The 26,303-nt window shown below is 40.8% G+C and overlaps 1 protein-coding gene across 9 annotated transcripts in view; it reads right to left on the bottom strand.

Annotated features, from left to right (window-relative positions):
• Positions 1-2,299: 2,299 nt before the first annotated feature.
• cpeb3 (cytoplasmic polyadenylation element binding protein 3) overlaps positions 2,300-26,303 on the bottom strand; it is a 31,737-nt gene continuing 7,733 nt past the window's right edge. For 6 of the 9 annotated variants that reach the window (XM_020598347.1, XM_020598358.1, XM_020598384.1 and 3 more), the window contains exons 3-11: positions 25,112-25,265; positions 17,129-17,185; positions 13,764-13,787; positions 11,812-11,979; positions 10,586-10,675; positions 6,714-6,832; positions 5,525-5,639; positions 4,059-4,240; positions 2,300-2,622 (exon numbers count right to left, since the gene is read on the bottom strand). In XM_020598347.1, coding sequence (XP_020454003.1) covers positions 2,395-2,622; positions 4,059-4,240; positions 5,525-5,639; positions 6,714-6,832; positions 10,586-10,675; positions 11,812-11,979; positions 13,764-13,787; positions 17,129-17,185; positions 25,112-25,265 — 1,137 coding nt within the window. In that variant the 3' untranslated portion in view covers positions 2,300-2,394. The remainder of the gene's footprint in view (positions 2,623-4,058; positions 4,241-5,524; positions 5,640-6,713; positions 6,833-10,585; positions 10,676-11,811; positions 11,980-13,763; positions 13,788-17,128; positions 17,186-25,111; positions 25,266-26,303) is intronic. The other 3 variants (XM_020598393.1, XM_020598355.1, XM_020598403.1) reach the window with 3 other exon arrangements.

The raw sequence follows: 26,303 nt of genomic DNA, 5'->3' as shown, positions 1-26,303 counted from the left end.
AGTTTCAACTTGTTTTTCTTGGACAAGAAACAAACAAAAACATCTATCCTAAAGCAAAAAAAAAAAAAAAAAAAAAAAAAAAAAAGGTTTGCTACTAAAACGAGAAGCAGAGGGACCATGGGGTGCCAGCAGAAGACAATCACGACTCACGGAAAAAAGGGGAAAAATAAAAATTTAAAAAAGGACGACACACATTAACTTGCAATGATGTAGGATCCCATTCGGATTGTCCACAAATTGCTAAAACCAGTGTAACTTGTGCCCCCCACCCCAAAATCAGAGCCATCCCTGTCTTCAGCAGCCAGTTCTCAAGTTTCTATACATTGAATTTGTAACCTATCCAGCCCTGTCTGAGCTGTGCACCAAACTCTTGATAAAGACAAAAAATATATGTCCACCATTTTTAGCAGGTTCATTACTTCAAGCTTTGCAGGAAAAAAAAACTCTGGATAAAATATGCACATTCTGGCACTCTTCGATTCCCCCAAACCCTCCCATGTAGTGAGAGCATGTGCAGATTTCACTTTATCAGCCTCAAGCCTCTAGTAGCTTCAGTGTGAGATTTTATTCCTCCCCCATCTAACTGGCCTGCACCTTCAGCTCCTCAGCAGGAGGATGTAGGAGCAGCGCTGCCTCCTCCGGGGGTGGGGATGTTCGCTCTATGTGTTAGCCTATGTGTTAAAAAGTCGACACGTGAGCTCTTTGGTTACATTAGGTGATGTACACGTGCACTTTTGTCAATGGTAGAACAAGTTGAAAAGAAAAAAAAAAAAAAAACAACGAGACCACAGTTCTCATTTTAAGCTCGCATTGTGGCGCCTTCTCTGATCAGACTCGGTGTTGTTTGTGTCCAGAGGCTTCTGTGTATACTGGTGCAAATGTGTGTGTGTGTGTGTGTGTGTGTGTGTGTGTACAATAGAACATATATACATGTGCATACACTAGTTAAAAAGTTTCACAGGACTTCTATGTCAGACATTAACGACAGTTTAAGCGAATCACAGTTCTAGGCATACTCAAGCCTAACTACATACGGTATAAAAAAAAATTGCACAATTATATCAACAATCACTGCAAAAGGTACTTCACCTATCTCAGACAAGTTTAAATGGTAATCCTACATTTAATTTGATTTGTGATTATTCAGGTTGTTTATTTCCCCATTGTCAGCTGCGTTCACTGCTGTTAGTGCAGGAACCCATGTGCTCTGGCCGCCCTGTGGCATGGCCTGTCAGCCTGAGCAGCGATGCAAAGCCGCCATGATTCCTTTGACCAATCTTCCCTGTTTCTGTCTAGTTTCGTGCGAGTCGAACATAGGCTACGTCTATAGTTTGTTGTGCAAAAGTGGGCAAAATCGAATAGTAGACATGATATTGGAAAGTGTATTGCATGCATCAACCTGATTGAAATAAACATGCAGTTTGGGGCGAGCCACCCTGAACCCCACAAAGGTAGCCATCTGGGGGCACCCGTCCCCCAGTGACAGCTCCTCATTCTGAAACACCAGGTGCTTCTCCAGATCTGGTATTTCTTATTTTACACCCTAGCCTGAATAAAGTACTTATGGTATCTGTTTATACCATGGATTTAGCAGCAAAGCTATTGCAGCATGACATTTACATAACACTAAAACATAAGGTTATAAAAATAAAGACCTAGAAACTGAGCGCAGACTAATCTGATTGCGCATACTGTATGAGGTATTAATAATTTCAGAGTCAAACTTGAGCAAATATATCCATGTTATTTTTACTGTGGGCTGATATGGGCCCACACTGCGGGATAGTTGGTAAATCTTGCTACATCTTACGCCACCTATTATTCTTATTCTCTATGCATTAATTTCATTTCCCTTTGGTAATTAATTACTTTTTACATTTTTTTTTTTTTTTTTTACTGGGGGTGATGTTGTTTTTACAGCTTTTGAAAGTAAGTGCATGCTCCTTTTACATAAAATTTAAATTATCTATACATCTATAGATAGGTACAAAACAAAAAATATATACTTTTTCATATATTTGCATGGTCCCACCTCTGTCTCAGTAAAGGGGGAGCCCAACAGGATGCACCATACTGCCCAGTCAACACAACAGGGAACTCAAAGTAGCTAGATGTCTAACATACCATCCTGTGTCTTTAGTGAGATTTTGTGCCAGAGTGCAAATTCTAAGCTGATAGACTTTTGCATTTCATTTCCCCACAATGTTTTGTCAGAGGGGAACACTGGAAAATGATTTCAGAGCCATGTGACATGAAGAAAATCCCATGTTTTGATGGTATTCTTTTTGCTTTTTTCGGGGGGGGGAACGGTGCAACTCCTTCCTGGTATAAAGGGTAGCAGGGACCAAGTGTGGGTTCACCGGGACAGGGCTGACTTGTGACCGCCCCCCCACCTCAGCTCCATCGGAAGGAGACATGTCGAGGGCGGTCACCCCCCTCCTTCACCAGGGGCTTGTGAAACTCTCGGCCGGCTCGTGAGTGAATACTGGCCCAGCAGTACTCACAGTAGTACTGTAGGCATGTGACGTTGGCACAGAAGAAGGGGGCGAACTTCCCCCCACAGCGTGCCCCCTGGCACTCATCACACATCTGGTCATCAAGGACATATGGCTTCACCTCTACCTGGAAAGGAGAACAAGAGGTAGCATTTAATTAAAGATCATCCACCAGGGATCAAAACAAAATCCAAGTATTTATTCCTTTAGTATTTATTCCACTGCAAGGCCAACACAAACAGTACATAAATGTGCTACAGCAACAGCTATGTTGATCCGGGTGTGTTCCCTGGCTCCTTCAAGCCATTATCCACAGACATCATGCCAGGCAATTTCTGTGCAATTTTCTAAAATAAAACAAGGGCTAGATTGAGACAGGTACCCACCCGTCCACCAGTGAAATGAGCTTGACCACTAAAAACCAGCAGAGAAGAAATGAGAGCTCAGTCACCATGGAGACGCCTCAGTGCATGAGTAGGCAGGGCTGAATACTAACCTTGTTAAAGCGTGGCCACAAAATGAAAAGTTATCAAACCCTTCACCGGTAGGAGACTGTCCCTTTCAGCTAAACTGCACTGCGAAATCCACAGTGAGTGACAACCTCACGCATGATAAATGCCAAGAAAGCTGAGCAGAAATGGCAATGCTGCCATACTATTAAATACCAATATAAGCTCAGTGTACATGAAGCTGACCAGGGGGTAATAAGCTTCTATGTACTATCATCAAGAACCACTTATGGTTAATGGAATATTTGGATGCTGAAGGCAAGAGAAGAGTATATTAGAAAGCAAAGTGGCAACAACAACAATGTTCCAAGAATGTGCTCTTCTTCTCTAATGGATATAGACTGTTGAAGTGCTAATTATGGCTCTGTAATTCATTTTTGTCGCTCACCACTCACACAAAGATCTCGATTCCTGAAAAAAATAAATAAATAATAGATTTAAATGAAAGATCCTCACTCGTTATTAAACTGAAAGAAGAAATGTTTTTGTTGTATCTGATTTTTAAAGGAATGTCTTTATTGACACCCTGTGATTCTTTCATGTGTTATTTTGTTTTCCCCCCAGTTACAGTCATAATAAAGACACCCAGTGAAGATGGTGATAGCTGAGGTGAGGTGGACTGCCCCACCTTGCAGAGGCTCAGCTTCCTGGCTGACAACCAGTCTCTCTTGATTACAATCTGTCCCACTCCATTTGGCTGCTGGACTTAAAATAATTATGCTGCCGCAGTGCCTGAGTGGATATATATGTATAGGGAACTACTATAATTAAACCAACCCCATGTGTCTGCAACCTGAAACATCTGTCAGGACTCCGCCAGCCAAAGGCCATAGCGATTACATGGCTAGGCCTTGCCTTCCGTTATTGTAGGCTGTTCTAGGAAGTTGGCAGAAAACCTGCCTATAATGAAAGCTCTGATAGATGTGAAAGGGCTGAAGCTGAGTTCAGCTCTGCTGCATGTGCCACAGGAATGACTGAAAACCTCAGTTGTGGTGGGAACTCAGGTTTCTTTCAGAGGAAGGATATTGTGAATGAAATGTTTGAACTCGCTCACCCTTTTGTCGATGTCGTTGTGCTGCAGCTGAACGAAGCGAGCGCTGATGGCAGCAATATAGCTCTGCTGATTGGAGAAAGCCACACGACCAGCTCCCTTTGGATATTTGAGCTCCGGGTCGGTGTCGATGCCAGCGTAGCAAACACCTCCATACAGCCGGTCCATGATCATAGCCAGCTCCACTGAAGAGAAGAAAAGATGAGCATTTTGCCTTTGTTTTTGTTCTCAAATCAAAAGCTCCTTATAAAAAAAAGAAATAAAGGTTTAACTTCTATGAATGCTGCCGTTATTACCTGATATAAAAACGAACCCTACTCTACTATTTATCAGAGCAGCAGTCTCTAATTACAGATATGATTAGTAAGGGTCATGTTATGGAGAAGCCAGTGATGTTTGTCCCAAGAACAAAAAGACTGAGCCTTCCATTAAACTAGAGGTGTCAAACTCAATTGCACAGGGGGCCAAAACTCAAAGCACACTTTAGGCCGCGGGCCGAACAGGATAAACATTTATTGAACAGACTAAAACTAAATGTTTTTGAACATAAATATGAATCGAAAGAGACAGGATACAATATTATTCCAAAATAAATCAACTTGAACTTAAAATTAGCAGCCGTATTTCTTTTAAGGCTTACATTTACAAACACCTGCTTTTTGTCTGGACACAAGACGTCGCAAACTTTCATCATGCAGTTCTTCAGAAACCCTCCCTTGGTAAATGTCCAGGCGTGTGATTTCGCTTTGGTGAAAACGTCAGCTGTGACGTCAGATTCCTCTTCAACTTCTCTACCTTCTGTAGCTTCTGCTCTGCATTCACGTTTTTCAGCGTGTCCTGATGTTTTGTCTCGTACTGCCGTCTTAGGTTATATTCCTTAATTACAGCCACATTAGCTCCACAAATAAGACACAGGTTTACCGACAATGTCAGTAAACATATACTCAGCCTCCCACCGGTTTAGAAAGGCTCTATTTTCAGAACCAACTTTTCTCTTGGCCATTGTTAGGGGCTAGCTTTGACTTGAAATTAGGGTTGTATACATCAACAGATGCTTGATTGATCTGACGTAATTGACGCGGGAATGATCGCAAGTAGCCTATCATTTGGTAAGGCAGCTGTTGCGCTGCATTATGGGATTTGTAGTTTGTGTGTTATCGGCACTTCATATCGCTGGACCATTACAAAAATATATATAAAATGATCTCGCGGGCCGGATGTAATTGTACGCCGGGCCAGATGTGGCCCGCGGGCCTCGAGTTTGACACGTGCATTAAACCATTAATTATTAACATGATGACCACTTGGCCCAATTCCTAGAAACCCAAGGATTTCTCACAGTGGGAACTTTTCACTGTGGCCTCCAACCTCTAGCCCCCATGCCAGATAACATTAGGAAGCCAATTCAAAAGCTTTTGGGGGATTGCAAAAAAAAAAAAAAAAAAGTTCCATTCATATTAGCCCCTTACCTGCACGTAGGGGCCGTGGCACCCCTCCTACAAAGATGGTCTTGCGGGGGTCCAGAGGCTGAGAGCCATCCATGACAAAGTCACTATCGCTCAGGTTCCAGGGACGGATCTGGACCTGTGTATGAAAAAAGGTAAAATTGCAGTAATTTAGAAGAATGTGTGCTACAGTTCCTGTACATGTTTAACCACAGCAGCAGCAGGGTTCTTTAGACAGTAATGCTTGGTTGGTCCAACACTTTGGTCCAGACTGATGTATCTCAATAACTAGTCAAATGTTGTACATGGTACATTCATGGTTCCCAGAAAATGTATTTTAGTTAATCCCTTTTCTCACACTGCCACCATGAGGATGATATTTTATTACTGAAAGATCTCAACACGTTTTGGATAGGTTAGCATGAAATTTGGTATTCTTTGTCCCCAGAGGGTAAATTTTAATCACATTGGGGATCCCCTGACCTTTCATTTAGAGCAGGGGGTCTCAATGTTTTGTAAACTGAGGCCCACTTTTGAGTCTTAAAAAAAAAACTTCTGAGGACCATCTTGTCAAATAAATGAAAATAATTAAATAAATGTATTCAGTATATGTATTTATTGCATTCAGGGTCATATTTCCTTGGAACTTTTACTGGCACAGGGTTGTCTCACACATACAACCGATCCATTTTGTGTCACTGCATCCAAGGAAAAATTGGCTGGCTAGCCAGCTAATGGTGGTAAAACATGTTTGTCACTTCCTGATGATGTGTTGTGAGTGATGTTGTGATATTCAAATGTAACTGGCAATTGAAAATATGCATTTTAATTAGACTTTTTTAATTTATGTGAATTCATGAGCATATTTAGTAAATATCTAGCTTTGTATAGTAAACACAAAATAATAAATTATTATTTTAATCTAACCCTTTGCAGTGCTACTCTGTGGTCCACCAGATGGTGCTCTGAGGACCACTAGCGGGCCATGGCCCACTGGTTGAGAATGGCTGGTCTAGAGCATCTTCAGGTCAAAGTTTCATTTGTCCAGTACTTTGGTTTATGACCAAATATTCATTCATTACATTACAAGACTGGGTTCTAACTAACTGAAGCAAAAAAAAAAAACTTTTGGAAAAGGTGGACATGGCACAACAATACCAATACAGTAAATCTACTTACATTTTATTTTACTAGATGAATGTCTGCCACTTACCGGTTTGTCTTTGATGGTGGGACTGGACACACACAGGTAGAGCTTGCCGTCCTCTTCAATGCAGGCATCGATCAAGGCCTGAACTGAGCTCTCTTCCTGGAAGAGTAGGAAGGCATAGCCTGGAGGTAAAAATAAGGATTTTAGAAAAAACACAAACTACATCCATAACCTTGTGAGCATGATGTGTTAAACACTGGTATTTTTTTTTTTTTTACCATTGTCCACACTGTGCAAGTCACAATTCCATGAGTAAGTCCCATACTTTGTTCTTTATTATTCACAGTTTGACATGTTTGTCCCCACGTTTCCATATATTGCTCCACACCCAGCACCTTGCTACCTGCACTGCCTCTTATTAAATGGCTAAGAGTGCTCAACTGCTAAAGGAACCATGCAAAATTGATCAGCTGAACACACAGCAGCTCTTCCCTGAGAGGTGAGTCAGGTAGAGAGAGTCTGATGATGCCTTTGCAAGGCAGCAACAAAGCAATTCAGACAGTCACTCTGTACTACTGAATTATTGGAGCAGAGACCTTATCCAATGTCAGAGCTATTAAGCTGTTTTGGAAAGAATGGAGAACCACTTCAATAGGGTACATCCATCACAAAATGCTACAGGGATCAGATTTAAAGGCTGAACAAAATGAACACCACATACTGAGAGTTGAGAGTCTAAACCCACTTTTTGACAGCTAGGGGCAAATATTTTTGCAAAGTATTCAAAAAGCAGCAGATGTCACTCAGCTCCAAATGGGTTGTGAATGATTGGTGTGCTCGTATTGCTCCGATCATGTTAGTGGCACCACCTGTAGCACCCATGAGTCAGGGGAATGTGAGCTGCTGTGTGAGAGGAGCAAGAGGGATAGGGAGTTTGCTCAAGTGCACACAATAAACACTCTGAGACTTCTTTCTACCGGGCCACACTTCCACTCACTTCCTTTGTAGTGTCTCTGGAGACTACTACAAAAGCCATGTCTCTCTCTCTCAGAAGCACCCTCAAACTCACACACTCACTCATTCAGATATAGTTATCCGGGCAAATGCATGTGCAAATATGGCAAAGAGGAATGCATGGCTGTTGTGTTTACTTTTAACATTCCTGAGTGGAGCTGCTACAAAAGCCTGACTCAGCAAAACCAGTCAACTATGGCTCAGTGAACAAATGTGAAACTGGAACCAAAAACATTACTACAGTACTGGCAAGCTAACATCAGCTTTATCAGTTGGGTCAGTTAGCTCAACAAGAGTAGGTGGCAATAACAAAAAAAAAAGCTGCACAAAATCTACTGTGTAGAGATGTAGTCAAAAAGTGTTAAAATAAAAAAGTATGCTGACTGAATTATTTTTTTGCATGATGTTGATGTCTTCAGACAAATCCTTGAGAGAAAGAAGAATAATGAGGACTGGAACACAACCCATATGTGATGCATCATGGACATCATTACCATCCACATGTCCCTTTTGCAAAATGTTAAGTGAATGTATGCATCTAGTATGATTAAGTAATCACAGAGGTTTTTTACTAATTAAAGGTTCTTAGGTGTTTTTATTATGGGCCCTGTAGTAACAGGCTAATATCCTCAGTGGGTTTGTTATCTCTAATATCAAGCCGTACCATCATGAGAAAAACAAAATAACCAAAATCTAAAACTAACTGCAGTCAACTGTTCTAGGTGACAGACTAATCTGTCTTTTTGTAATTGGTCTACACAGATCCAACTCCTCTCTGGACCATGGCCAAGAAATACATAATTCGACTTGACATAAAGAGGATTTTGTGCATCACAATCTTTCTCCATGTGCTTTATCATCACCAACATAAGGCCCCTGTCTTTTTGGGTGACAAAAAGAGGATATGTCACTAGGAAAAAAAATGACGTGGTTTAGCTCTGACAGTTCCGCCTCAGGAAAAAAAAAAACGGCAGTTTGGCGGATGCACGCACACACACACACACACCACACACACACACACACACAGCAGCAACTCATGAGGCCTGTAGAAGGAGAATAACATGTTGCATGACCCAGGGCAGGAGAGAAAGAGAGAGAAAGAGAGAGAGAGAGACATGGAGCAAGAGAAAACAGGAGGAGGGGCAGAGGAGTGAGACATGGAAAAAGGGAGGAAGTGAGAAAAGGTAGGAAGAAAAGGAGAGCATGAATAACTGTTGTACAAACACAATTCAAAATGCAAGGGAGAGGATGGGGAGCAGGAGCACTGAAAATATCAGAGACAGGTGCAAAGCTACTGCTTTAACTGACCCTGATGCAACTGGCCGAGAAAGCAAGACAGACAACCATTAACATATGCTACACTCAGTTTCACAATGAAAGCAGTGCAACATCCTGTGTTAACTTCAGTTATATGGGTGTTTTTAAAGATCCAAAGTCATAGGCCTGACTTACGTATATTAAGCTATAAAATGAAAAAGAGAAATAAACAAAAAAGGTTTGTCCGCATGAGCAACAGCTTGAACAACATGGGTTCTCAGTTACTCTATGCTAAGCTAAGCTAACAGCTGCTGGTGGTACCTCTTTATTCACTTTTCATTCAAGCTTATCTTTTCATTCTCAGAAACTGACACTTGTCTGCTGACTTTTATGTCTCAATCTACAATGCAAAATTGTAGATTTTCATCCCTCTGACTTATTTAAAAAGCTCAACTGGATTAAAAAAAATTGATGGAAACATTTAAAAATTTGAGTAGCGAGAACAAAAGAGCAAACAGTACAGCTAGTTCCTACTTCCCCTCTAGACAACGAGTTCTCTCCAAGCATCAGTTGAGTCTTACCCTGTTGCTAAAGTAAGACTGAGCCACAGCATGAGTCATCCCTAAACCAAAATACTTTCATAACGGTCTAAACACATATTGAGGTTTAACATGAATGAGCATGGAAAGTGACAATTATATTCCGTTTGGTCAAGCTTGGAACAATGTTTCACATGAAGAGAGTCCACTGACCTCTTGATTGTGATTTGTAAATCTACTGATACATGGTCCACATGACAGTAGGACACACACACATACAGACACGTAGATGTGCGCTTGCCCTCAACCCTGAAACTATTAGTGCAAAGAACTCTCTCACCAGGCATAAGTCCAAGCTCCTTGCCACTTAAGAGTGATATAAACTTGATGTTTCAGACATTTCCCTTGGAGTTTTGGAGTGGAAGCTTTTAAATGAGAAAGAGAGATGAATTTTACGCATATCTCAAGTCTCATATATCTCCTCCCCTTACATGGCGGCATTTTCCATCTGCCCTAAACTCATCCATTCCCCTAAAAGGATGCTGCACTTTTAGTCCTGGCTTTGGATATCAGCAAAGCCAAGTCTATTCAAAATAAAAATCCACTAAAACTAAAAAAAAAAAAAAGAGAGAGATGCTGAAAAATGAGAGTTGGGGAGAAACTTGCAGAGAATTTTGCAGGTCTTCCAGATGCAATGTATTACCATCTGTCTATGGAATGTCAGTTCTTTCCACAGTGTCTTTCATAGCTTCCCTAATATGACACACAGCAGCTCCCAGGCCAGAATGATGTAGGGGCTTGAAAGAGGACGGTGTTACTATGATTGCACAAAAAAAATAAACATTTACACTCTTCAGGTATTCACTCTAGCAAACAGTTCTTGGGTCAAAACTATTAGTGGCCAGTTATGGAGCCATTATATACATTGTATGTGTCTTTCTGTGAGACAACTACAGGGGGCCGCTCAGATAAACGAACACCTACATGCTTGCCCAGCATGAGCCATGAACTCTGGGTAATATGATTCTTTACAAAACTCTAACATGGTCTGAGGTGATATTTATTGGTGTAGACTTTGATGTCTGATGGGAAAACACAGATTATGCTCTGAGAAACTGTTGTTACCTTTAGGTGGGAAGTAAGATTTGCTCTCAGCTTTGTGGGGCCAGTCTACCACCAGATGCCCATAGCGACGGAAACTGTTGGTAATTTCATCTGTAAAAATTAAGATAGGGAAGAAGAACAAAAAACAGATTCAATCAAGTAATAAGATAACATCCATTATGGCTCATACAATATGCATGTGCAGAGCCAAACTCAAAGCTGAGACAGGCAGAGTTTCTATTTTCTGCCATGCTCTTGCTGCAGTAGTAGACTCTGCATTACACAGGAACTCAGGCTGGGTACATCCAGTCTTCACTAGGCTGATCCATGCTGTAGAAAATCATCAATTTTTTCAATTAGCTAATGGCTCAGTAGTGCACGTGCTTCTGTGTAGACACATATAAAAATAACCATTCCATATGAACGTGAAAGGCTTTGTGGCAACAATTACAGGACATAACTGGTCAGAGGCATTACACTAAAGCATTACGAGTGACTTAAAAACCTACAGACTCATTTTTTAAATATATTTTTGGGTATAGTGACATTTCTGTAAAAACAGATTACTGTGACACTTTGACTCTAGTCTGGTCAACAAATGACCATGACATACTTTGATCAGTTACCAAAAACCTGGTTACTGGTTAGGACTCATTGGAGTGAAAGTTTCAAACTGTACATCAAAAACCAAAAGCTTTATTTAACAGAAGATTACAGTGGTTAAATTCTGGATAAAGTTAATATCTCCATTAGCACACCAAATGAAAACGACAACAGTTAAAACTAAAACTACATCTTGTTTTATTCTGCACAAATGTAAAAAAAAAAACAAAAAAAAAACGCACACACACATTGTGGCTTTATGGGGGAATGGTGTGCCAGACTATTTCTTGGTTGGGGATGTTTCCTCTTATTTCCCATCTGTGCTGTGCTAAGCTAATAGGCTGCTGGCAGTAAGCTTCATCTGATGCCCACAAATCCTCTTACTAACTCTCTGTAAGAAAGCAAATATGAGCACTGCCCATAATGTCAAACTATTTCTTTAAGTCTGAAAAATCTGCTCTTTGGTTAAGAGTAATTGGTTTAAAAATAAAACTGCACACAATAAAATTTACAGTGGCTAAATACTGTGTGCATTTTTTACCCTCAACAACAAGTGTCAAGGTGCCCTTCAGTGAAACTGTGAATGGCAGGCAGCCAAAACAAAGATTGTATTGGGAGCTTTCTCTGATAAATCTTTAATTTACCTTCATCTATGTCAGGAGGGAGGCCTCCAACAAAGACCTTCCTGGAGTAGCGCTCCATCCTCTCTCCATTCTGACAGCGGGTTGGTGAGTTCAGGCCTGGGGTCAAGGAGGGGTCACCATGGCCGTCGTCGAGGAAACCATCTTCAAAGGGAAAAAGACAGGAACGGCCTGGGAGGGGAGGGAAAAAAAGAGCAGATACCAAGGAGACAGACAGGGATATTGGGGAAGACAGAGAGACACAAGAGTGTGAAGTAAAAGGGGAGGGAAGGTGTAAGAGATAGAGTGAATTAATCACAATTGTAAACAATTAGAGTAGCAGAATCACTTTGGATATTGAGATTACTACTGAAAGATGAATGTCTGCCTTTCTTAAACCTCATAATACATCCATTCTGACTAATTTTGTAACAGTGCTCCACAAAGCCTTCTACCACACTGGCCAGGTGAATCAAAAAAATCTCACACTTTCATAGAGCAGTACACTAAATGATTACATCTTCATTTGGTATGGTGTCTTAAAGGCCACAACCACAATGTATTTTTCAAAATTGAAAATATCTTTTCCCACAGGTAGTACCAAAACCTTTTGGAAAGTCTGGATCCTGTCAAAGTTGCACATAATGCCCATGGCTTTGGAATAAGATGTTCAACAGCCACATGTAATGTATATCCAGGTGTCCATGTACTTTTAGTACACATTATCTAATTTTAACCACAGCATCATAATGTTGGCTTCCTGATCTTTAGACAACATGCTGAACTGCAGGACATAATGACAGTGGACGGACTGTTGATCAGACACTACTGAGCAGAAATACTCAGTTTCTCACTGTAGTGTTGCTTTTCTAAATAGAATATATATGTCTTATAGCAGTACATTTGCCTCTTTATTAGCATGTATGATATTTGACTTTTTTTTATAAATGAGGTAGGCAAATACATTTTTACATAAAAAAACAACACACTTTCTGTCTGCTACTGTGATCCTGTCTGAACCTTATGAACGTTTTTTTATTGGATGCAATTTGATTCTGACATAATTCACTGCACTAGATCCACCACATTATACCTAAAACATATTATCCTAGTGGTCTTAAAAATGCTGCACAGCAGCCTTTCTTCAGCAAGAAGGAAGGCAACAAGTTAAAAAGCACAACATATCAAAGCTGAACCATGTTGGAAGCACCAATGTTTGCCATCCAGACAATGAATCACATCTGGGGTCGTTTCCTAACCGGAGGATTAGCGGTTCGATTCCTGGCTTGTTCAGTCAACATGTCGAAGTGTCTTTGAGCAAGACACAGAACCCCCAGTTGCTCCCGGTGATAACACCGGTGTGTGAATGCGTGAATGGCCAAGTAGGGTGAAAGCGCTTTGAGTGTGCTGTAAAGCGTAGAAAACCACTATACAAGAATATGACCATTTACCATCTGAGTCAGCATGCTTCTCCATAAAATCCCCAAAATTCATTATTGGAAGCATTCCAACCAAAGGCTACAACATTTGAAGTTTTAGAGTTTGATTTGGTGGCAGTATCACGCTGCCATTTACTCTCAAGAAAAAGAGTACAAACAAATCATGCGCTTTTTAAAATTTTTATAACTGCTGTCACTTTTCTAGTACAATACAGCAAGCCCAGTTAGCACTAGTGTTCATATTATAAACATTACAAGCAGAATACTGACTCAGAATAGAGGGAAGAGAAAGTTGGTAGATTTTTGTTTTTCTAAGCATCAAGCAAAACAAGATTCATAAAGGCAGATTTGGTGGACCCTTTCCCCAGTCTCATTAAATGTACAGTGTGAACAACAATGTGTCAAAATTAATATAATTTCATTCAATCACAGCACAGATGACAAGCATATAGCGACACCACACTAACACCCCCCTTAGCCTTGGAGAAACACGGCCAGCATGGCAAGGTGAACCCCAGAGAAAATGCCACACATTACCTCGTCTGCGGCCATAGCTCCGGGCTGCTTGTCAGGACAGTGGGGGAAGGAGAAGAGACACAAGGAGAGACAGAGGGTTGGGGCAGGAACAAGGGTTGGAAAGAGATATAGAGACATGGGTTTTGTGGAAATAAACCAAAACCAGGAACATCTCTAAGGCAACAGTGAAACCACAGATGGCCACACCTAAGCTTTGGCAACAGGAAGAGGGTGGTTATTATAACCTGGCACTAGCCCACTGTAAACCTGCTGCACCTGCCTTGGCAACAGGCACATGCAGATGCAGCACAAGGATAGACAGGTAAGCCATGGAAATGACCAAGATCTTCAGCAGCATAATGTAATGACCCGCAACTGGAGACTGTGATCAGAGTTTAATGAACCTACAATGGCTCGTGTGCATGCTAATCTTCTGTGAATGCTCACAAATGAGGCCATAAAGCAGACTGAAAGTAGAGCAGGTTAGTCATTATCATAGCCTTGGTGAAATATTAAAAGCTGCTCTCCGGTCAGATATGGCAGGTCAGAGACAAGTGGAAACTTCCCACAGGATAAAGTGGGCATATAGAGGTGGGCTGGCAGTCTTGGGGCTATAGGAAGGGAGGATAACATTCAGAGAGGACGGGGGCAGTGTGGGCTATGATGATGTGCTGAACTGTGGCCAAGCAAAACAACAGCACCTATGTATAATCAGCTGGTCACATGTGCCAGTCTTCAGAATGATGTCTGTCTAATCTTTTCAGTTTTTATCGCTCGTTTCATTGCAGTGACTCATATTAAATCTAAAACAGTTGTAAAACAGTTAACAACTGTGAACTTTACTGGTGTCATGTGTGTAGCTTTGTCAGATGCAGTTTTTGACTAACTCGACACAATGTAGGTCAATTGAACAAAAACAAAACTAACCTCAAGATCCACTTACTATTTTTTTTCCAGAGCTTTCAAACTCATTTCCTCGTTTCCTTCACCATATGTGATAACTTATCATGAACTAAGGTCTATGACAAATGAGCAACTACATCTGCTGAGGAAGACCATGAAATGCAGTCAAAAGCTACAGAAAAACTAATAAACTGACCCCGTGCTCTGGTTCTTTTGTCAAACACAAAGCTTTTATTGGATGACAACATTTCCATTCTTAGGTCATTTGATGATGACTGAGCAAACTCTATCCACTGAGGAAGACCATGCAAAGCAGCCAAAAGCTCTAGAAAAAGCCACTAAAAAGCTTTTGTCAAAATGAACTACATTATTTCCAGTAAGTCAAGGCTGACTTAGTAGCTTTTTCTGGAACTTTAAACAGATTTTCTCCACATACAACCACCTTTTTGCATCAAGTTTCCATATTTTGATCTCGTGATAACAACTAAGCAATTTCTATGACAACAGCAGCAAATTTCATCTGCATAGAAAGACCAGGAGATACATCTGAAAGTTCTGGAAAAAGCTAGTAAGTAGACCATGAGTTATGATTTTTTATGCTGTAATTTTTTTCCCAAAGTCAAAAGTTCACTTTTACACTCAAAGCAACTCAAGTTGTATGTACAAGCCACATCTTGAAATGAAATTGTATTAATTCCCACAAATGAGCTCAATTTGAATCTCACTGTGCTGGGAATGGAAGCCGCAGAGGGGGCAAAATGTGGATTAAGATAATGCAAATTCCAACAAACAGCAGGAGATGTAACACAGGACTAAGCAGATCCTTCTGCTCTTCTAAACTCATCAGTTACAAAGCAGACTTGTCGCCTCAAAAGCCAATATGAGCTTTTGCATTGTGAGAGCCCCATTGTGCGACTTGCCCCCCTGGCTTCTTTCTGAGAATATATTGTCTCAGAGCCTCTTCTCCCTTGCTATGTTTTTATTAAAAAGATCAGGCTGTCTAATCCAAAAAACCTGGGCGGTCCCTTTGCTGCTTTGGCCTCTCACTGGCTGGGGGAAACAAAGTTACCTAGCAACCTGGCCGAAATGAAGAAAACTTTGTGCTTGGAAACCATCACATTACAGCCGAACTCCCAGTGGGATCAGGGTCTTGTCTGGTGTGTGTGTGTGTGTGTGAGAGAGAGAGAGAGGGAGAGGGAGAGGGAGAGGGAGAGGGAGAGGGAGAGGGAGAGAATACAACCCATAACAGAGAGGAGGAAAGGCAAGAGTGAAGTTAAGAATGAGTAGCAAATTCTAACTGTGTGGTGTCTAGGAGAAAGAAAATATTTGAGAGGAAACTGGGCAAGTCCTTCTCGAGCTCTACTCGGCTTCAAAGCCTCAGACGTCTCAACTAAGCTGTCAAGTGAACACCACCAATTAATCTGGATAGAGGATGTGCACTTTCTGCTCTCCACCTTTTCTTTCTCACTTCAAGCTCTAACACCATCCAGAGAAAGTAAGAGATCTTACTGGCTTTCTCACAAAACCTCAAAGCTAAAAAGATGAAATGAAGGAGAACCACTTAGTAAAACACTTTAAAGTTGAAACCAATGCCTCCCTGTCTACACACATCACAGGATTCAGTGGAGTGAGCCAGTTCCAATAGACTTGGAAGATCTGGGCAGATCATTGCTAGCCTGAGCATAATCCCATGACACAACAGTTTAACATCAATCCGAGACACGTTCTCCGAGGACACCAAATGATGAAAAGAACAAAATGAGGAAGGAGCACCAGTGCTGTCAAGACTTGACAGCAGGAAACTGCTGCACGAAGAACTTTTTGTTTTAATGTTAGCCATCCTCTGCCTTTATCTATGCCTATACCCTGCAGGCCAAATCAACATGTCCAGGGAGGAAAGCAGGGCTTTGCTGCTTTGGTCTGATCATCAATCAGTCCAGGCAGCCTTGATATTTTGCTGACGTCTGGGGAAAAAAAACATGGGAAATGTACCTTCCCCTAATAGAACTAGAGGACACTGCAAAAAACCCACCCAAAGACGAATAAAGATCCTCAGAAGAGCAGAGCCTAGCCTGGAAAACTTTATGGCACCATGTAGCGACATATAGGATAAAGACCTGATTTCTCTCTCTGGGTTATCTCCTGTCACTATCGTTGATCTGGGGGCTGGTGGGACACCAGGGGGAATCTAGTTTGACATGCTGGGGTATTTTTGGAAGTGCTATTCACAAGTCGACTGTGCATCCCCCAGTGCTAAGAGGACTGTCCCAGGCTTATGATGTCAGGGAATCCAGGCATTAGCAAAGGACAAACAGGTGTGCCCAGTTCATTCTGACATGGGGGATCCTGTGATTAGGGGACATTTTTTTTAATGAGAACAAGCTACAAAGTATTTCCCATTCTGAATTCTTTTAGAGCACAGAGCACAAAAAACAGTAATGACACAAGAAGAACGATGGGTACTCCAATCAAATGTGACTTACTATTCAGTGGCATTATGTGGTCTGCTCCAGGGTGATGAAAGTTCAGGCCCATACGTCCTGTTAAAAGAAAAATAGAAAAGGCTTTACAAAAGAGGGAAAATGTGAAAATTACTGATAAAAGACACCATGTTGACAGCCACACGTTTAAATCTTCCATTCTACTGTCAGCAATAGGAAAATAGCGACCAAGATGAAATGTTTAACATGAAAAGAATAAACAACAAATATACCCAACATGATGCCATGGCAGAAAAGACAACCACAGAAAACAAATGTAAAAAACAAGGGAGAAACATGTATTTTGTTGCTGTCACATATTTCAAATGTGCACAGACACACACGAAGACAGCTATAAGGCTAGGAATTCAACAGTGTGTGTAATCTACAATGGTGACAATGTTCGCATGTTACAAGGGCCCATCTACCAGTGCTTTCATAGGGAGAGAAGTGGTGTGGGATGCGTAAATAGAAATCTCTGTCTTCATCATCCTACCCATACAGGTGACAAAAAAAAAAAGCACAATTTAGACTGAGGTAGAAATGCCTAGTTTAGTTTAGGATAAACTATTGCCATCTCACTGTCAACAACGTTTGCAGTGGAAGCCGCAGAGACACACCCTTTATCTCTAACCACTTAATATCCACCTACAGCAGCAGACATCCTACCTAGAGCAGACAGGAGGTGAAGCAATGCTTTCACTGGGATACATTCCAAACACTGATATTTAGAAAAAGCTTTAGATTTGGTGAGCTGCAGCCTTTGTGAGCCTGCCCCACCACTTCTAGAGTCACTCCACTTTTAACGCAACACTGGTTGAAATGGACAACTGCCATGGATGTTTTGTTGTACTGCTAGTATAGGTAACATGGACTTGAGACTGGCAGGTTGCAAGCTGTTATATCACAAACAAAATGACATAAAAATATTAAAAACCTGGCTACACAAGACAGATAGTGGGGGACATAGAGAGGACCTCTTCCTGGATCACAAATAAGAGAAGAAAAAAGCAGTTAGACCTGGTGGGGGTCAAGGGGTGGCCACCCTGGAGTTCCACAGATGTGGATTTCCACACTGCTCTCAGCCAGTCTGAATCCAGCCAACAGCACGGCTCGGGGGCCAAATGGAGCGTCCCAGGCACAGGCATTCACACATGTTTGTGTTAACATGTCGATATGTGTGACATAAAGATATGTGGCCCAGTGTCATGTTCTCTTTACAAGTTGTTATTATTATAAGGGAACGGCTAGAATTTTGGCAACATACACCCAAATGGAGGCAAATCCAGAGTTGCTGCCTGACACTAGAGTTTTTTCACAAAGTACTCCTGTCATCCACTGCTTTCTCTGTCTCACCAGGCTTACATTTGACAGTCAAGCTAGGCTTTCTTCCTAATTCAACAACCACAGAAGACAGCTGCATTGACATGTGTATTGGTAAATGTGTGGGTGGTCAGCCAACCAAATGACAGAGTTTAAGCCCAAATGTCTGACTAGTGTCTTTCAGAGAATCCCTTTTCCCAGAAGGAGAACTTTGACCCAGTCCCAGTATATTTGTTTGAGCAAAAACAGAAGATAATCAGAAACGTAATACATTATACACCAATCAGGTATAACATGACCACTGGCAGGTGAAGTGAATAATATTGACTGTTACAGTGGCACCTGTCATTGTGTGGGGTATATTAGGCAGCAAGTGAACATTCAGTCCTAACTGGAGACAGGGTCATGGACGCCCACAGCTTACTGATGATGAGGTTGCCCTACTGTAGAATAAACTTTTAACTTCCATTTGTACTTTTCAAATGATTCAAATTTATCTGAATCTTTGTTAAAATGGTTGAAAATGAGAAATACTGTACACTGGTCTCTATGAAGAGAAAGAATCAGGGGCTGTAGTGGTGATATCACACCTAGAATGGTGAGGCTGTTGAATTTGTCTAAAACATTCTCTCTAACTTGTCCTCACGACCACAGTTTTCACTCCTTTTACATCAGTTTTTCACTGAATTGTAGACACATCTGTGCTCTTCCTGACAGTAGAAGTGTGGAATGAATTCTGTGCAAATGGATTCACAGAAGATGCACAGTGAGCTGCAGAGTGACACGAGTGCCAACCAACTGCCACATTGACTCCTGTATAAACAGTATTAAGCAGATGGTCATAATTTTATGGCTGATTGGTGCACACTGGGGACCAGTACACTCCGTTACACCAATTCACAAAGCCGTGACATTGCTGTTAGAAGGGCAAATGTCACAACAAACACTTTGTGCTCACTTTTCTATCCATATTAGTCATTTTGGGAAGGGGGACAGTTGCCCTCCCGAAGCCTTAGAATAGCTCTGGGCATGTGCCATCTGCTTCCCCGAGGAGCTAAGTGGTAGAGCCTGAGGGGCCGCTGACTTGCTGCTGCTGCTGTTCTGGTGACATTTTGTCATGGACAGCCTGAGCTATTCTCAACCTCCTCATGATGGTTGCACAGCAGCATGGACACTCAGGAAACACACCATCTGCTTCCTCAGGCACAGCTCCAACAACATCTCCCCTTCACGTGCCTGACAATCTACAAACTGGACAGTGACCTCACTGTGACCATGCTGGTAGAAACTGGATAAAGACTATGATCTGGACCTAGCTTGAGCCCATCAACTTAAGATGTGGGTGCTTCAAAATTGTCAGTGCGGAACATGAGGCCTAAGCAAAGCAAAATGATCAAGACACCACACGAAACCAGGTTAAAAGCAACACCAGCTGTATAACTGAAATGAATATCTTTGATGATGATGAATATCTTTCATCAACTGCTATCAATAACTGAATGCCATGAGAGAGGAGGGGAGGGACGGATGTTTCTGTGAGAAAACCTGGCAAGAGAGGCATGTTGTCTGACTGAACAGTCTACTGCTTCCACTGCATATTAGCTTGAGCTGAACCCAGCAACCCTCAACATTACAATATTCCTTTATTTACTAAGCCATAACTGTAAAAACTATGTAAAAATATATGTAACCTACAGTGTAAAACACAAACGGTTGGGGCATATTTCTAGGGGGAAACCTCCAAATAAATCAATCACCAACTGCTAATTACATTTCTTAAAAATAAATTTAATTATTACTACATTCCCTTTATACAGTAATAAAGAATTTCCAGAACATAGCTGATCTTGATGCACAATTTGGCAGCTGCAGTAATAATAATAATAATAAGGTGATCTGGACAAAACAAGCCCAGGCTTGTCTTGTTGCCTGGACTGAATTAGCTCGATCATGCTTGCAAGTGTCATGCATTTTTCACCTCAAGAAAACAAAGCAACCTGACAGTATAGCTTATTGGAAGCCAGGTGCAAGGTAACCTTTAACACAGCCAACAAACATATCATCTTATCTCGATACAGTCATTACCGGCTGTTTAAAGTACAGGGGCATCCTTCTGAGGTTGAGATCATCTCATGTGTTAACTGCAAGGGTTGAAAAGTCAAGGGTCTTGTCAGTTTGTCAGCCAAATATTGACCTTTAACCACTGGTTTAGCTGGTCAGACACCTTTCAAAACCTAAATTAAGACAAATGTCACATAGACCTCCTCTTGCAATCAAATTTCATCTCTAAAAACGGACCTTTTAGTTTGCTTGTTTCCTTGGTCCAAAGCTAAATCTTTAACTAAAAACATTATCGTTAACCTTGATACTTAAACTTTCCTGGAGAAATGTATACCACAACCTTAGCTTACAGAGAGACAGAAAGTGCAATGTCTGGACTTGCAAGTTTCAATAAATGCTTTACCAAATGCTTAATTTCATTAAAACATAAATCAGTTACTCATCTTGCCTGTACAGTTCTCGTTTTCCTCCTGACTAAAAAAAACAACTGTGTGTGTCAGCGCTTATCTATTGACAAATGCTCTTGTCAACAAGCAAACAAAGTTAAACAGCAACAGTGTTTGACCTCCCTCCACTACTGGCTTCAGTTATAGCTGGCACTTACTATCTCTAACAACAGCATTATACTTCATACTGACTGTTGGTGTTAACTAACAGCTGACAGGAGACACCCAAACACAACACAGATGGTAAAATGAATGAGAAACTGTTTGTGTACAGAAAAAGTACTTGGCATTTTTCAGAATAAATTCCAGCTGGTGGCTAAAACAATTAGTTAAGTCATTCCACACACAGACAGACACACACACAAACTATTTAGAAATATTTTTAAAGTCATGTCTCAAATAAATTTCCAAACATTTGTTGGCTGTGAGCTCTGCAGTTTGAGCTTTAGCAGGTTTGCTAACTGTTGATTATAACCACTGTTCTCATATTCTGACATTTTATAAACTTGACAAATAAAGGAATGGTTTCACATTATGGGAAATATGTCTCTTTTCTTTCTTGCCAAGCATTAGATAAGAATACCATGCCATTTTGGAAAATTAGGTTAACTTAGCATCAGCACCTGGCCAAGAAATAGTCCAAGCACTCCTATTTTTAAAGTTCATTTTTATAAGACTCAAATAAACAGGATGTAAAATGTCATTCTGTGAGCTTTAGAGGTGCTAGTAGGTGAATTCATTTTATTTATGCACCTAACCAAACTAGCCATTTCTCTCATTTTCCAATCTTTATGCTAGGATAAGCTATTTGGCTACTATTAATATATTTACTCTATAGGCATATCTACTAACTAATCTCACAGCAAGAAAGCAAATAATCTTAAATCCAGAAATGCTGAACTATTCATTTAATTAATAAATTAAAAAGATAACAACAAGCTGTAACTATTTTGTGCAAGACTGCAGATTTTTTAACTTTAATGCAAATTTAAGTTCCAAAAAGACTATGCAAATTGCGTGAGACATGAGTAAGATCATGCAAGTTAGACTAGCTGAGACAATGTGTTTTCAGAGAGAGAGAGAGAGAGAGAGACACTGTGGTCAGGGTGGGATCCACTCACAGCTTCCACAAAGACTTAGGGGACTTATTACCACTTATGATGAGTATCTCAAGTGGTTAGTGTCAACATCAAGAAACTGTGCATGTGTGTGTGTGTGTGTGCGCGCGCAGGGAGTGGCTGCCTGTCTTTGTGAGAGACAACAATGAGGAATGTCAAAGTTGATTTATATGTCAGAAACAATTTGGTTGTGTGTATCCTGCATGTGTTTCTTGTCATACTGCTGACAGCAGTGGCAGTGTTTCCAGGCCAAGGGGGAGAATCTCTAGAGTGTGGGTGTGTGTCGGGGTGCCTAGTTCTGGAACGACATGTAGCGCGTGTGTGTGTGTGTATGTGTGTGTGTGTGTGTGTGTGAAGGGCCCGATTGTTCAGATGTCCCTGGGGAGCAGTCCACCTCAGCCAGGAGCAAAGAAATTTTAGAACATCTGAGAGGATCATGAGTATGAAGTGTTTCTCTCACAAACATGCACACACACACCCTTTGAAGCTGACTCTCCTTTCCAAACAAGACTGTTCAGACGAAAACTAGCTGAATTGAGGTGGCCTCGCCTTCCTAACTATTTTGACAGAATGGGTGGGGTCACCTCACACTCATTTTAAGAGATCCACTGATTCTCATTCATGACACAGTACAAATACCTCTCCTTTCTAAATACATATACAAGGACTCTAAGTACTCAACTATTCCAGTCACCGTGACAAGTATTGTGAGAAATGTTTGAGACGGGATGGATATGGGTGGGACCCAGTGAGTTGAGAATGCAAAACAGGGCCTACTGGGCTAATTAGTCTTGACTGGTGCTTCTCAGCTCGTGGGTAGTATCTGCAAAGTAGTACGATGAAAATTATATGATCTTGTCTCCAAGTTGTATCTGGTCAAACAAAGAGTAGTTTCAATTAGGAATGACTGACTAGCTCATCATCAGTTAGCACTCAACAACAAAAGATCAAGTTTAAAGTCAAATTTGTAATGTTTTTTAATTTAAACATCAATATTATATCATCTAAATTCTTGCTTTACTTGTTGGAGAGATTGATCAGGTTCATCAGGTGGCACCTGTCCATTTGAAAATGTCCTCGCTTATCCTCAACAGTTCATTAAATGGTCAGTCTATGGGTAAATCCCAGTTATTTGATCACTCACTTCCGGGTCAAGGATTGAGGACATCACAAAAGTCTGATTCCTGCCCCCAGTCCCAATGTCCATACTCACAGACTCCGAGGTGTGTTACCACTGATTTAGTGAGGGCTCAGGGCTGTCCCCAATGTGAAACTGTCAAGTGCATGAAGGCTCTCTTGCCTTCATTCTGAGCCCTTTATGCTCACTTTCCTTAACTCGGCATTTCTGCAGACTTTACACGAGGGAGTTCCCCACAGTTCATTGTGTTGTGAAATGTGGGATTAGCCCACTGTACATGGGGCTGGAAGTGTAAAAAAAGGTAAACAAATGCCATAAAAAGGAGAAAAGAAAAATATATATTCATTCTTATATTAACTGATGTTATTCTAATGTTTTTGTATGTTGCCTTGGACAAAAGCAGCTGCTAAATAATGCAACTTAAACATAAACATAAATATGCAGAGTCTAGTAAATAAGTGACGTACAATATGTGTACTGCCGTGCTGCAAAGCGATCACGAGAACTGTAGTTTTTCCACTGCAAAAAAAAAAATTTATTAAAAGACAAAAATCAAAATAAAAAATTTAAAAATTTTTTTAATTAAATCTTATAAAAACCACAAAGGTTTCAACTTCCAGTAGTAAGTGTTGTAGTGGTTGGTTGCTTGTCTTAGAATATGGAATTTAAAAAACCCCAGAGGAATGCACTTAGTTTTCTTTCAATGAAAAAGTGTTAAATGAGAGGCTACATAGAGTCATTCAAGCTAGCAAAACAGAGGCTAACTGGATGTGACAACATACCTTCAGCTCTCTATACTCAATATTGATTAGAAATATTTCCATATGGGTGTCAACGGGACCATCTGTGCCCTAACATGTTTATTATATGAAACGTTTGAGCAAAGTATTAAAAAACAAAAAAATCTAATGCATTATGCTGGACCAAAGCATTTCTCAGACAGTGAGTAGATAATCTAGCAGGGTGGAGTTACTCTGTGGTTGGCATGGTAGTTTACTGCAGCACCATACTGTCTACATAACAAGGTGCAGAAATACACATCCCTGTCCATATACCGCCCTGCCTGTCTCTATCTCCTCTTTCTCTGTTGTGCTTTGATAAACAACCACAAGGAAAGCTCCACAGGACATTACAACACCTTTCCAGTGAAGTTAGGCTGGGCCAGTTTGTTTGAACAATGCCCTCTCAGCAAGAATGGGGAAACAGATTCTAGACATGTTCTGCTCATATGCATCCGTCCAACCAATCTTTCCATTGTTAAGACTGGAGGATGGGGGAGCATAAAGCGCATACTGTATACTCAATCCGACAGGCCCCATGGGAGACATTGCTTTCTTACAATAGACACATGACTGCTACAAAAATACTGCCTTAGAAGAACTGACTTACATTGGACAGCTATAAACCGATGTGAACAGAGATTTGACACATGATTTCTCAAAACTTCCCTGGAGACAAAACAGCATGGTGCCGATTTATTTGCAGCAAGTCTAAATCTGCATTTCACCATTCAGTGTGTCAAGGTTGCTTAGAAACATCTTGAAGCTCTGATTCAGTTAGGAGAAGTCATAATCACATACAAAATGTAAGTCCAGGTATGATTTCCTAATTCTGCTTTGTCATAATCATACCATTGAGTAAAAATAACAAAAATAAACCACAAACATACTCAAACATTCCATATTTATGCTCACAACATATTAAGTCAACAAAAGCACAAGTCATGTGATGCTATACTGGATTGGTTAGGGGATTGGTAAATAGAGCAAAAGAAAAGCAAATGTACCCAGAGATGATATATGCCCATCAAGCAACAAAACAAAACAAAACAAAAAAAAACCCATACACAAAAAAGGAACAACCCATATACTATATGCATGGACGTATGAATATTCCTAACCTGCAAAATGATTCCTCCATATAATATCAGCGATAGTCATTGGTGGGCCACCGGCAGGGTGTGGTTTACCTTTGTCATGGTCAGTCCTTATCATATCCATTAATGAATTCTCCAAAGCGTGCAAGCTAAAAGCATCAAAGGGCCGATTCCGGTCCTGAAACATAAAACAGAAGAAGGCTGGAATTAGTCACCACAGGTGATCATATTCAAAACAAAGACAAAGCTTGGTTGTGTGCAATGTACAGCCCTCTTCAAAGATTTTAAAGCAAAGCCTCCGACCATCAGTCAGAAAGCTAAAAATGAAAAGGCAGTGGATCCTTCAACAAGACAATGATCCAAAACACAGAGCAAAGTCAACTCAGGAATGGTTTAAAAGAATAGGGTGAACATACTACCATTGCCTTCCCCATCTCCAGACTTAAATATCATTGAAAACCTTTGGACTGATTTGAAGAGGGCTGTACGTAGACATCCAAGCAGTCTGGTAGACCTGGAACAAGTAAGCCATGAAGAACGGGCTAAAATTACACGAGTGGATCCAAATGCTGCTCAGAGGGAACACAAAGAGGCTGGAGGAGGTGAGGGAGAACGTACACAGTACCTAGAGAACATTTCATAAAGGAAGATGCAAACTTTTACACTGATATTTTCATTATTTTACTGTAACTTTTTTATACACTAACAGTTGTACTAGCTGAATGTTCATTTAATATTATATTCATGAAAAAAAAAACAACAAATCTTTGTTTTCCCTCTTTTAGCCATTTCAAAGCAACGGGATGAAAACTTTACACCCAACTGTAAAAACTGACCAAATTTTAATTCAAAACATGAAATTTGCAGTCATTACTAAAAAGATTGTGTAGAGATTATGAAAGCACCTTAGTGCTATCTAGGTCCTTTTTGTTAAGCCCCTCTGACAGAAACGCAGTGCCACCTGATGCAACTGGTTGTGAAAGTGCCCTGAGAGTTGGAGTTGGGTGCTGTGGCGGAGCTCTAACCTTCTGTTTGTGCTACAGCAGGTAACACTGTCATTGTTATTTTCCCCTGGTGATTCATGAAACAACTAATTTCCTGATCCTGTGAGGCAGGATGGAGTGGACAGTCAATACTACATCAAACACCTCAAGGTTAAAGTGCACACTGCTTATGAAATGTTCAGCCACCCACTTGAGTGTGAATGAATTTATGA

This window comes from Monopterus albus, unplaced genomic scaffold (assembly GCF_001952655.1).
Source record: "Monopterus albus unplaced genomic scaffold, M_albus_1.0 scaffold3.1, whole genome shotgun sequence".
Lineage (NCBI taxonomy): Eukaryota > Metazoa > Chordata > Actinopteri > Synbranchiformes > Synbranchidae > Monopterus > Monopterus albus.
The sequence above is the reverse complement of the archived record's forward strand: the minus strand, read 5'-3'. Positions and strand labels throughout refer to the sequence as shown.